The sequence below is a fragment of the Falco naumanni genome, chromosome 7 (genome assembly GCF_017639655.2).
Source record: "Falco naumanni isolate bFalNau1 chromosome 7, bFalNau1.pat, whole genome shotgun sequence".
NCBI classification, from domain to species: Eukaryota; Metazoa; Chordata; class Aves; order Falconiformes; family Falconidae; genus Falco; species Falco naumanni.
Window position 1 is genome coordinate 5094253 of NC_054060.1, and position 14104 is coordinate 5108356.

General features: G+C 41.9%; 1 protein-coding gene across 3 annotated transcripts in view; it reads right to left on the minus strand.

The window, feature by feature from the left end:
* SMAD3 (SMAD family member 3) overlaps window positions 1–14104 on the minus strand; it is an 80006-nt gene that overhangs the window by 28053 nt on the left and 37849 nt on the right. Inside the window, exon 1 of one of the 3 annotated variants that reach the window (XM_040599681.1) lies at window positions 2336–2397. The exons of 1 other annotated variant lie outside the window; for it this stretch is intronic. In XM_040599681.1, coding sequence (XP_040455615.1) covers window positions 2336–2394 — 59 coding nt within the window. In that variant the 5' untranslated portion in view covers window positions 2395–2397. Of the gene's footprint in view, window positions 1–1526; window positions 1618–2335; window positions 2398–14104 lie in introns of those variants that run through there. One more of the 3 variants, XM_040599682.1, reaches the window with a different exon arrangement.

Below are 14104 nucleotides of genomic sequence, written 5' to 3' on the forward strand. Positions count from 1 at the left end.
TTTGGTTTGGTTCGTGGTGTTTGGTTGTGTTTTTTTTTAACCTAATTTAATTTGTAAGATCCTGAACTGGGAAAGAACAAAAACCAAAAACCACTCCACACTTTGAAAGATGTACTTGTTATTTTCTATTTTCGTCCTTGAGTATTCTGCAGCTGTCTTTCCTCCAGATGGATAATGGAACTCTTCCTTGCACCCCATTGCCTTCTTTAAAAGTAAAGTTGAAATCCATGGAATGCAGTAGTGCAAATTAAGCAAAGTGATATAAGCAATAAATTGTTACAAGTTTTTGTCAAGTTGGAAATCTTCAGATAAACTCTATCAGAGAGCCACTCCCTTCCCTTACCACTCAGACACGTACACTCCTGTTTGCAAAGCCCATCAGTTTTATATCCCTGTCATTAATCTTCCAAGAAAGCAAAATAGCTGAAAGCTCAAGTATCCAGTAACACCAGCATGTGCAAAAAAAATGGTTAGGAAAAGAGAAAAACAATCAGGAAGAAAAAGTTTAAGTTATGCATTTCCAAGAGGTTCTTATTAAAAACCATGAGCAGAACCTGGTTTTAAAAACCATGAGCAGAAGCTGGTTTTAAAAACCATGATAAATAAGTTGCCAGCATGCTCTAAAATGCACCAAGAACTATGGCCACAGGCTGTGATTTTCTCTTAAGCACAAAACATGATTAGTAGCTCCTTACTGGCCCTGCATCTGGTCTACACCAGGAAAATAAGCATTTATTCTTGTAGCAGAATCTGGCTTTTGTGTGCAGAGCACTGCAATATCCACAGGGCTTCACTGAAAAGTTGGATAATATCTCAACTTTCCCTGCATACTGGCCAAACAAACAACACTGAATACAAAAAAAGACTGATGCAGCACATCTGTAATTCAAAGCTGATCCTTTGCCATCTCTTTCCCCTCAATTTGCTCAGCATCACTAAATTTTCCAATTTCTGGTGCAGTTTTAACAGTACTGTCATTCAAGTTCTAGAAATAGAAGTAACTGTGTCGAACTGAGGCTTGCAATGCATGTTATCACACTGCCATGGAGGAAACTAATAATTAATACTTCTACTTAGCACTTAAATTTATAGAAGATTAAAAGTATTAACAAACTTCTACTTTGCAACACATCTCTATGAAGAGGGTAACTTTTCACTACCCCCAAAACAATGAAGGTAAACGATTCTCCCAAAGCAAAAGAAAAGTTTGTGTCAGAGCCAACACCAGGAGTAAGGAGTTCATCACTCCCTTGATGCTATCAAAGATCACTGCTATTTGGCACTGGTATTTCTCTCATCCGCATTGCTTATTCTTCCCACTAAAGTCCTCCTTTGGATTTAGAAGTAAAACACATCCTTTACATCTGCAGATGGTAGCTGACTTCGGATGCTTCTGACCTTCGCAAGGAGTTGCTAACAGGAGCAGAAGGACTGGCAAACACATGAAGAGGAAGCAATGGGCAAAGCCTGGAAACCCATGCAAAGGTTATCACGCCCTCTGAGCAGACCGCTGCGTGTGTACTTACAGGTAAGCACAGGATCACAGCCAGTGGGTGGCACAGCTCCACGCATCTGCTGGCCATGAAGTCTTGAACAGAGACCGATAGAACCTACAGCCTGCAGCATCAGGTAAAGATTTTAAAGGTTAAGAGCAATTCCTATTTCTTCTGATGCTGCACAATTCTGGTACTCAAGTCTCATTTGTTCTGGGTTTGAAAAGTAGCTGACAATACAGAAATTACCAATATCTCTTGTGTGGGCTTCTAACTACCTATTTACATCTCTTGGTCTTTACTAAGGTTTGCAGACTTCCCCTTCCCCCACTCAAAAGCTGAAGAAATACAGCACAGAGAGTTGATGTCAGGATCAGATTATGACAGCATGAGTCATTTATTAAGATTCCAGTAATGCTAAGCTCTTTAGCAGGTGCCTTGAGACCATATTTTTCAGAGTCTAATTTCAGATTCAGACATAAGTACATTTTATTGGTTTACCATAAACTGTCTGTCCATTGTTGCTTCTCTAAAGCTGCCTTCTGCTTGTCCTGTACCCCACAGCTCTCTTCTCCGAGCTGTGTCCACTTCTACTCCCTGCTGGCATGCAAATAACACCTTAGTTTAATTTAGATTTCTTTAAAGCTACAGATAGATCTTGTTTTGTCATGTAGCATCACAATCTAACTATTTTTTCCTCCGCACTTTTTACTAATCTCTGTTATTTACACCATTCCTGCTCATGCCACAGCTACAGAATATTGGCTACTGGCTATCAAATCCAGCTCTCTTTCCTTTATTTTTGGCCATTTTGTAATTATCCGCCCCTGCATCCCTCTCACCTCCTCCTCTTTCTGATAGCCAGTGGCACAGCAGCTAGGTACTTCAGAGGCCCAGCCATGCATGTCCTTCACCCTCCTACCCTAGAATGGACATAATATATCCTAATGTTTAACTAAGGCTTAATCATAAACCCATTGCTAAACTTCCTAATATACATCCCAATATTTCTGCCATCTACACTTGTCCAACTGCACTTGGACCTGCAAGGCAGATGGCAGTTCTCAGAAAAGGCACTCTTTTACTGACATTTCAAAGGAAAGCAATGAATTACCCAGCAAGGCACAATCCCGAAGACACACCGTTACTAGTAGCTGCAGCAGAAATTACGCAGTTAAAATGTCTCCAGTGGTACCCCTCCACCCTTCAGAAGCTCACAGCTGTCAGCAAAAATTTAAAAAAAAAACAAAAAACGGTAACCCACCCCCCAACTATCCTTGTTACTACTGCAAGAGGCAGATAGGGCAAGCTGTATTTTTGTAGCAATGTGGTAATTCACTACTACTAATCTACCATGAATAGAAATTGGTAGCAAATAAGAGATATAAGTGGAATCTGAAGGTATTGCATCCAAGCCCTTTCCCAGTTACCTTTTGTGGAGCAAATGTGACTTTTTGATTGATTTTCATAACCACTCTAAATTTGAAATCCAGTTTTTCTAAGCAGTTCTAGTCCTTTCATTTATTTCAGCGAAGTTTATTTGTCCAAATCTGTGTCAGACTCATCTAAATTTATTTGTGCTTGATCCTTAAGGGGACTGGGGGTGGAGGAAACAGACACAATAAGAAAATCAGCCTCTCAAAAGGAGCGTGCCTTTCTGAAAAGTCATTTATCATATGAGCTCGTCATTTCTTCCCAGAATCCTGTGTTTAACTCCAATCATGAAATCCAAAACCCAACACACTTCCATCCAACCAAACCAGCAACTTCCTCTCTCCGAGGAGATTCCAGGCATACTGATGGGTCTGTGTATTTGTATGTTCAGAAGAGTTTCATAAGGAGAAAATGGATGGATGGAAATGCCGAAGAGATTCAGATAATCTTTCATAACACAGAGTGCATTCAAAACAAAGGCATTTCAAGAAAGACTGAATAACTGGAGCACATGGTCCTGTTAGCAATCAAAAACCACCACCACAACAACAACAACCAAAAAAAAAACCACACGAAAGAGAAAAGAAAGCTCTTTTCTCAGTTATTCTGTTAGCTTCCATGGTACTTATGCTGATTTACATTTAATATCTAGCTTCAACATGCATCTTCTTGATACTGTAGGGGAAAAAAAATCTTCCTATTTTCACTGAAGTCAGGAGAGCTTTGCAAATTAGCATCAGCTGTTGATACAGTCCAAATAAAACCAGAGCAAAAGAACCAAGAAAAGAATATGCTTCTTAATTGCTGAAAGAGAAAATAAACTAACGTACTGCTCAATGTTTAGACAGAAGTCTCACACCAAGAACTACTGCCCCAAATACATGTCTGCTAACAAAAGCAAAAGTGATTATCATAGTGAGTGTTGAAAAATGACAGTTTTAAGACCTTGGACTCTCCTTCGTAATATATACAATTCCCAGCGCCTTCAACAGAAACTTCATATAAATACCAGGAGTCGGAACTGACTTCTCAGAGAAATGTTTGTGCATTTTATCAAGTTGGGGCAAAGCCAACATTTCTTATGGAAACATTTCTGGTGGTCCTGGGCAAAGAACATGTTTACTGTATAGCAGATATAACTAAAAATACACTGTGTTACAGCCTCCAATTATCTTGTTTGGAATAGTTTGAGGCTACTCAAGGTTCCTTGTTGTTATTTTCTTTATTATATAGTGAAAAAGTTGCTGCTTTTCCTGTAATTTGAAAAGCAGCTATTTCAAGATTTGACATCTGTGTTTGTACCTCCCACGCACGGATAACAAAATCCAGAGTGAAATTTTCCAGAGTGCCCATCTCCTATTTTTGAAAGCAACTCTGCTACTTAAGACACAGATCGATACTTTCCTTGAATTACGTAGGCCTTTAAAGTCTTTCATTAATTCCACTGGCTCTACATTATATTGCTTTTCAAGCTGGTTTAACAGCAATTCAGATATATAATTATTTGCACAACCAGTACTAATTAACAGCATACCACAAACCAGGGGACCCGGTCCCACAGACGCTCACACTTCCGTCCAACATCCACCCCCACCCCAAGCCCCTCCGCAGGGACGTCCTTTGGGATCCGTTCAGCAGCAGAGCTACACATGTGCTCAGATGGCTCTGTGATGAGGACCTGTTCTTCATTAAGGGTGATCAACGTGAAATGAAATGCAGCTTGCTTACAAAAACTTTAGTCTGTGTTCCTTAGCCTTCAGTCTCTCCCATTCTCTCAAACAATTAACCACCTCTCTTTTCCAATCGAGCTTTCCCAGCCTCCGACCCACTCTGGCATCCTGCGAGTTGTTAATGAATCAGTTCTGCATGAATCATTTCCCATGTGCAGACTGCGTATTTCATCACAGAGCAGATTCTCACAGACTTTCCTCCTTGGTCCCGATGACAAAGAACTACCTCCGCTACCAAAACAAGCCTTGAAGTTTCCACAAGGAGTTAACAGAAGGTGTGTGAGAGAGGTGAAAAGGGTAGTGGAAGAAGGCTGTGTTAATTTTACAACTCTGACTTCCTTAATTATGAGTCACCAGCAATGCAGGAGAAATCCAGATTAAAAAGTAAACCTAAAAGAGTGTGATGTCTTAGGGGAATGCTGCAGATTTAAGATGAAATGCCTCATTAAAAGCCCACAGAAGTTAATATTTTACAGTCTCTTATGTCTGTAATTACTAGTGAAATCAGAGACTCAAGACTCTGCAAGAGTTCGTGTGTGTTTGGAATAACACCTTTGTAAACTTCTCTGTCTCATAATCAGGTTTTACAACACATCTGAGGAAGGGAGGGATGAGAGGAGGTGGTGTTATAGGTTTTCGGTTGGTTAGTTTTATTTTGAGGGACTGTTTCTATACAATAAGAGAAGAGGGTTTCTTATACCAGAGAGGTGGAAAAAGCTTCAGCTGAAATGTTTTTTTTTTCCCCACAAAAAACTCTTAGCAGCAAAAAGGGAAGCTATGTATGTGGCCTACCTGAAAGCTTCCTTTCTTTTAGTAAATCTACAGATCAGTTGAAAGGGTTTTCTTTCAGGCTACCACTAGAAGCCTAACAGCACAGCAGACATGCCATGCAGCAAGAGAAAGTCACTCCCTCAGCCATCCCCTCTGGCCAAGATAATTACCTTCTTCATGGAAGCCCAATTCTGCTTTCCTAAATTACAGTTTATGTTAATAAATAAATAAATAAACCACACTGAAAAACTTTGAGAACAGGAGGGGAGAACAGCATTTTCCCGACGCTGCAAGGCACGAGGAATTCCCTTGCTCACCAGACTTTAACATGTTGTAGCTCCCTGAATCAGGATGCACCATTTTCTCATCAAGATGTGCAGCACTCGCTATCTATCTGAAGGAAAGCAGCACCAACACAAGCACAGATGTTTTCCCTCTCTCCTTCACTCTCCCCTGCTGTAAACTACACCAGCTCTGCACTGGTGATACGGCTGGGAGCAAGGATGTATAATTTCAATGCTTAACTCTGACTAATGCAGGATGTGTGGGAGAGCAACCCAGCGGCATGAATAACAGCTCTATAAAGCACGTATCAGTACCACACTAAGTCATTCTTATCATCCAAACAGGATCTCAAGCATGTGCGTGCACAGTACCTTTCCTGTAAAGGTCTTATCATTACTATTGCTTGTATGGAAATCCAGCTGGTATGACACAAAAAGGACCAGGAAAAGGCAAGTAGCTGAAATCAACATAAACAAATACCTTATTTTCATGTAAATTTCAGCAGTAATAAAAACTTGAGGCAAGAAGTGATTAAAGAATGGTCCAGAAAAAAACAACACGAAAACAGGTCACCCTTCAACCACCACAGGAGACAGAACTGTTCCCAAATGAGATGTTTTTCAAAAGTTTTCCATGAGGCGTCCATAACAAATAGCTGAAAATACCAACTGCATCAAAACTCACATTTAAGTAAGACAGCACCATTTCAAGTAGTTTTCCTGTTGTCATCTCCCTGAACTAAAAAAAATATTTAATATTCATGTCCTGGGAACCTCACTGGATAGATGCTTAAACATTAAGGTTAAACTAGAAGCAGATCTAGAGCTTGCCAAGGAGAGGGGAACAAGGAGGGAAGCAGAGTCACATATAAATATTAGTTTGTACTTGAAAAAGCCAGAGTATATTTTAAAGCTGTTTTTGATTTTCGAGCCAACTTCACATCGTTTTCTGTCAAATGTTAGTAGGGCAGGGTAGCACAGGGGGAATAAGCACCTCGTGTCGTCTTTGGCAGCTGGTCCAGGGTGACAGTGACACTGCCAGTCATTATCAGCTAAATTAGGGAAAATGATCAGCAGAATTCCAGAAACAAGGGATGTTTTTCTTCCTTATTTTCTCTCTGGCCCCTCTTGGCGGGTGCCTTTAATGCCAGCCACACAGGAGTTTGGCTGTACTGTTGTGTGTGGTTTTGGCACTCACAAAAGAGGCAAAGAATGCTGTTTGGGAGCACAGCTCTCCTCCTCTTTGCTCCCATCCCGTAACCACACAGGCCTCCCTTTCCCAGGCATCGTATCACCTTGCCATCTGGCAACTTCATGAGTACTGGCCTGAGCAATAACACTAGATAAAGACTGGAAGCTCTTTAAAGCCACAGGAGAGATCCCTCCTGGCCTGCAGCAGTAGACCAGCATTGCTCTGCTGTGACCTGAAAAGGGAATCCACAGGAGACAAAACTTTTTTCAGTTCTTCAAATCCTGAAGTGTTTTCAAAACCACAGAAGTGTACAAATAGATCTGTCCATCTTGTGGTATAGCCAAGACAAGAGTAACACTAAAACGTTACTTAACAGCTCACAGCAACACTACAGCACTTTCATGGCCAACATGAAGACCACCACCACTCATTCCAAATCAAAGCTTGGGGGAACTTTAGAAGCAAACCATAGTAACTACTCAAGATGAAATGCAGACAGGAGACCCAGGAACACCACCCAGCTTCTCTAAAACACCACAATGAGGCATATAGAGGTAACAGTCAATTATGACCTTCTTTTTATGTCTCCTCTTTAGCAGCCCAAAGCACTAGCTAGGTCCCTGGGTCAGCAGTGACTCAGAACAGAGGGCCTTCCAGTGAATCATCCACACATTTTTAAGCACCCTCCAGGTTTTGTTGATTGGGAGATGTCTCACTACCTACACCTTCCCTAAATATTTACTGGGCTGTCCAAGCATGAGTGAGAGTGAGAGAGAGCATACTATCAAGGGTGCAAAAGAGTCAGCAATCCTCTCTGAATACCTGAATGCTGTGGAAAGGAATACAAGCCACACGCAAATCTAGCAGCAGTGCTCACTCCTACAGCATGTGAATATGGGCATAAGCCACACAAAGATAGGGAAACAATAAGGTAAGTCACAAATATTTGATTTCACAAGTCAAGACAGTTTTCTTTCCCCTCCCCTCGTGACTAAGCCTTTGGTCCACACACCCACTCCATCCTCAAAAAACATCTCCATGAAACAAATTTGATTGCTCTAAAATACGCACAGGCAATGACCAATCACACCTCCTCCTCACAGCACTAAGTCTATTTACTAAGAGTCTGCACCAACTGTCTACTTTGTATGTAACAGGATCCAACTCCCTCTCTCAACCAGACATTAAACACTAGCAAGTCCAACTCATCTCCATTTTTCTTATCCCATTCCCAAACCTCCGAGTCTGCAGACAACATCGTTCACCCAGACAAACTTTCTGAAATCACTCCTAGCTGCTTCCAGGGAGAGGACACTGCAGTGCCCAGTGTGCCACAGATCAGAATTGATCCTAAACCACCAGGGCTCAAAAGTACGGCACGGAAATGAGGGCAGTGGGCTGTGTCACAGAGGTTCTTGCCTTTCGCTAAGGGCAGGCACTGGCAGCACTCCATGCCTCACTGCCTCCCAACATCCCGCTGAGTTTATTAACTTAGGCTTTGTGCCATGCCTTACCTTTGATGCACTGCTACTGTGATGGCTAAGCACTGCTGCTGTGATGGCAAGGACACTGCCTGCCAGTGGAGGCAGAAAACCCAGATCTCATCCCCATCCTGGCACAGACCTACTGCATAAAAACGGTATTAAACTTTGTTCTAGAAATCTACTCACCATCTGGAACCACTGCTCCACACCACCTCTAGCAGCCTTCCCAGCCATTTTCTGTTTTGTTCACTACTTGTACCTCAATACATTTTCCCGCACAAAATTTAAGAAAAAACAAACCCCCAACGCAAAATAAAATCTACTCCTTTTTCCTTTTAGCAACCAAAACAACATGCCTGTCCTTACGCCATCCCAACTAATCTCTGGCACATCAAATAAATATCTTGTTCCTCTAACCCATCAAAAAACCCAGCTGCTAAAATTATCATTCCGACCCATCAATCACACTTCCTTCTTAATCGGTCTGGTATCTTCTACAAGGTATTAAGTTCAAACAGCCTACAGTCCTCAGAGCACTTCAGCCCTCTTTATGTCACATTTGAGAGCTCATCCCAACTGCAGCTTCTCCCTCCTCCTCCCAAATTCCTTGCCTAGACTGGACATCAACCACATGCTTCCCCTTGGCTTCTCCTTCCCTCCCCCCCTCAGCCCCTTTCCCTGCCTCGTGCAGCTTTCAGCATTACACTGGGGCAGAGAAAAACCTTCCAGTCCTGACGAGATGGAAGGATGATCCTTCACCATCTCATTTCTTTGGAAAGGCCAGTTAAACCAAGTGTGCCACACCCTATCAACATGATGCAAGCGGACAAAAAGGTTTACAGGGAGGAGATGGTACAAAAATATTAAAGCTATTAATATAGACCACAGCTACAGTTCTCTGGATACTCCTGAGAGTACTGTCTTGTGTCTTTTAGACTGCCAGCTACTCAGTACAGGGACAGTCTGTATTTCCCGCCCCCACGCCCCCAAAGCAATAAGCACATTCTTGGCAGCTAAATTATTAATAAGGAAAAAACGGTAATTGATTCATAGATGAGCCCAAAAGACATGATTTGTCTTCTTCAATCATCCAAGTCATCATGCCCACATGCTTTGTCCTGGTTCTGTCCCCATCAAAATTTCAGTCTCCCACCCAGACCCATAAGGCAGCTCCAAATTATCTGTGTTTACATGACCTCTTTACCTCTGTTGTATCTGAACATTGACCAGATACTGCAAAAGAGAAACAAAGTGTTTATTGTTCTGTCTCTCCTCTCCATGGCAAGAAAAAGCTTAACTGGGTTAGTTCTTCACATTTATTTTTATCCATTGTGAGCTTGTGAAAAGACCAAACAAACAAACTCAAGGAAAAGATGAGTTTTGCATTCAGGTTTTGAATGTGCTGAGCTTGGGGATCTAGCGCTCTCTCTGCTGGTGGAAAGTTCCACAGTTCTGACCCAACTCTTCACACCCAAAGTATATGTCCTCCTCCTTCTCCAAACACTGCGTTCTCACATTTCAGCTCCAATACCAGCAACAGTAATTTTTGCTCCTGTTTTACTGAATGATCTGAGGATCACTGCGTAGTTCTTGGCCCTCCTATGAATTCGGGCTTACTTGTAACACCAGCTTGAGGAGCGGCCCCTGAGTACAGCTACTCACAGGCCGTTATGTTTATCATAATTAACAGCACCACACACATCCCATTGCTTTCATAACACTCGCCACAATTTGTTTGGCATGAAGAACTGATCAGCAGCCAGCTTGCCACAAACTCAACCTTTTTAAGGCAGGACCCGTGGTTTTATTGAAAGCAACACAAAGTTTGTTTCTAAAAACATTATGGAGATGACATGTAAAACAGCATTGCTGCTTAAATGCTGGTGGATCCCAAACAATGGGAACGCCTACATGAGGCAAAAACAGACCTTCAAAGGCTTGTAGGCAAATATACTGTCACTGAATATTTTGTCATGGAAGCAAGAGCCTAAAAATACAACACGAGCAGATAATGCATTGAGACAGGCCGGCGCACATCCTGTCTTTACTCTGTAAACACCACAATGCGAATTGGCACTATTGTACAAATCAGGCCACCCATACAAAAAGTAGGACAGTAGTTTGTAATAAACTGCAGCCTTCATCCCGGAGCCGTGACACTCCTTGTCCCAGATATCTTGTTCTATATTGGAAGAACAAGAAACCTGGCGGGAGCATGGCTGGGCTGCCTCAGCCTCCGGCACCGGCAGCAGCAGCACACGCCTGCTGAGGGCACAGGGAGGAGGTACGGAAAGAGGAGATGGTGTTACCATCCATTTTCTGACAAGGACAGCACCTGCCCGCAGCAGGAAAACCAGCCTTGAGATGTGCTGACTCACTGTAGCGTGGTTCCCTGCAGTTGGTAGTGGTTTTTCAGTCTTCTAAGAACACTCCTCTTCCCTGCAACTGAAGGACTGTTGCCATCTCCTTTCTCTACACAGAAATCAAAGAAAAAACAGAAGTGCCCCGGGTAAACTAGAAGACATTATATCCTGCATTTCTTGTTCCCATTTGCAAATTCTGGGCTTGAAGGGGCAAGTACTCTGTTTAGCATACATGAGAGAATGGTAAAAGCCGTACCAGACTGAAAAAAAGTGAAGCACTGGGGCACAGTTCTCCACCAGAGTAAAGTAAGATTCATTTCTTGTTCTAGTGGATGCAGTTTAGCTAGATTTAGGTGATTTAGTCCCAAGTTCTCAAAACCTTCAGACTCCTTTTACGTCTTTTATTCTCACCAAAATTACACCCACCCACCCCCATTGGTCTCAATGCTTTTCTATAAAATACATGTGATAGGTCTCTCTTGTGGAAGTACGCAAGGACACTGGAAACACTCCAGAGTTTTGATACAACAAGAATGGATATCAAACTTTAAAAGCATTCAATGCAGTCATGCATACAAAAGCCATAAACGATCCTTGGGTATAACAATATACGTGACCATTCAGAGAGCCTAATCTTTTCTCAGAACCACCAATGTTCCCAGAGCTATGTAAAGCAAAGTTTAAGATATAAAAGGATATTTAGAAAGGCAAACAAACACAGATTCCCAAAATCTGGAAGTTTAGTTACCTTCCAGGAAGCAAATGAGCAGAGCCCTCCAGCTGAATGGTGTGGGCTCATTTGCACATGCAATGAATTCAGTAAATTCCATTCCGGACCTCTAGTTCACTGACTTTTGAGGATACTAATTGTTTTATGGTAGTAACCACTAATCCCCACTAAACCTCAATCAAATATCAAGGCTTATACACAACCAGCACAAAAGAGAAAGTCCCTGACCCAAAGAGAATGTGATTTCCATTTACAACAGGATACAACAGGTAAATGAAATGGACAAACAGGAAGGAGCAGTTATCACAGAAGCAGATATTATCTACCAAAAGTGTGAATGGCCTCCACGGGGAAAAAAATTAAAAATATCACCACCACATTCTTCTTCCAGCAATTAATCAGATTTTACTTTCAAAAACTGCGTGCTAAAAGTCCAGGTGGGCAAATCTGGGAAGCATTTTTTTCTTTTTACATTTCGGGGGAAGAAAAGAGGGCAAGAGGCATGCAGAAAACTGAAAAATACTTATTTTTCTGAAAATCACAGAGTGGCATCAGGAAGAGGAGGCTGTGGGGAAACATGTATATCAGTAAAGCATAGAGCACCAACCCTTTTTGCTTTCCTCTGCAGATCACCCTTAATAAATTATCATGACTCTCTTAGGGATTTTTTAAATCTGTTTTTTATTATTACTCCCATTTTTAAGGAAGATAAGGTTGTCTCTGCTTTTGAAACTTCAACAAGGGCCACACACTCCCACACAGAAGAATTTCACTGCCATAAAAGCTCTGGCTGCTCAGCCAGCTACTACTTAGTAGCTCTGGTGCAATAAAAAAAGCAACATGAACCACTACAAGAGGCACTAAGACCCTGTAATGCTCCTGGATGCACGCTGTAAAGAAGACAAAAACATAACTTACAAATGACTTGCCCCCAGAAGCCGCTGAGGGCTGAGTGGTGTGCCTGCATACCACACAGCACACATTTGCTTATACGAAACCTTTTAAACTTTGCCACGGGTGGGAGGAGCAGGAGCCCTGCATGTGGCTGTGTGGGCAGGACCAGCACCTGAGACTCAGCAGCACTGCAAATAAACACAGTTGATGCATGAATAATGATACAGTTTTAAGGCATTTCTTTCTCAACAAATATATAGCAATAATATGGAAACCATGCAAAATGGTGGCACTGGATTTTCTTGAGCCAAATCCTTCAGATGTTAAAAAAAAAAAAAAAAGTCAAAGACAAGGAAGGGCTGGAGAAGGGCCAGGGTGCATACCAGCAGCAGGGGAAGCCTTTTTGTGACCAAGGCTGTGGGTGGTGCATTCCTGACTCATCAACTAAGGTGCATCCGGTGGCTGTGTCAGGTGCTTGATTGGCAAAAGCATTCCCTCATAATGGCTTCTTAATTGTTTTCTGACAGCCATGACACGTTCTCCAGAGGGCTATGAAGCCAGAAATTTGGAAGACAGTGTGCCATTTCTCATGAGCAGGTGTAGAGCAAACCAACCACCTGCTTCCCGTCTGCGTCTCTGACATTCTCACCTGCTGATGTGTTCAGAAAGCTCTAAGTGTGGTCCCCAGCGAACAATTTCTCATTACCCAAGTTGGCACTCCAGAAACGCCCCGTCGATGTTACGTTTAAGCACTTGGTAGGCTTTGTGCATCAGCTCTGTTAATTTAACTGCTTAAATCTAAGCATATACTTAGAGGGCCCTGCAGAAAGGAGATGGATTGAGGAAGAACTTAGATGCTTTGCTCAGGATGAAAGAGACTTTGAAATCTTAAAACACTGCTGTATTCTTAGATAATGAAGTGTTATAAAAAAATAAAACTAAAGGCCTTCAATAATTACTTTTGCGAGCACCTATTATTTCAACCCCAGCAGGCAATACTGTCTAATGTACCTCAAGGCAACAACTATGAATGCTTATTTAAAGAGAATATTCAACCCCCACTCTGTTCTAAACTCCTATCTGAATAAAAGCCAACATACTCAGCATTCTGCTTCCTGCTGTAAAGATTCAACAACTGTAGGCCTTGCCTGTGAGATGAGGAAAACCAACATGGAATATCATGTGTCACTTCATTTTCATCGCATGCAAACCTGGGATAAACAACAGGGACAGGTAAAGGCACTTGCCTTTTACCTAAGCTTTCATGCACAATAAATTAAGGATGGGCCTTAATTCAAACCAGCTTTTCTTTACAGCTCTATATTAATCAAATCCCTTCAGAACAAGTTCATTTGAATGTATTTAATTTTACTGTGAGACTGATAATAGCACCGGTGTATTGCATCATCTTCACTAGAACAGTAATGCCTTTTAACTTTCTTTTTAGTAGCTGCCTCAGACATGCCTTAGATAATTTTGTTGGCCAGCTGAGGACTAACGCAAGACATATTCTGTGAATAAATGCATTTCCAGAGCCTCAGTCTCAGAAGGTGATTTTGCAAAAGGCCAATGAGAAGTGCCTGCTTTGAAGTGTTCCTGGAATCAGTTACAGTTGCTTAAACCACTGATCAAATTCTACCAAAAAAGGCTTAGAGGAATGTTACTTCAGACTAGGTTTATCTTTCCTATAAATGCAAACTACTGCATTAAAAACAGAACTTTCCCCTAC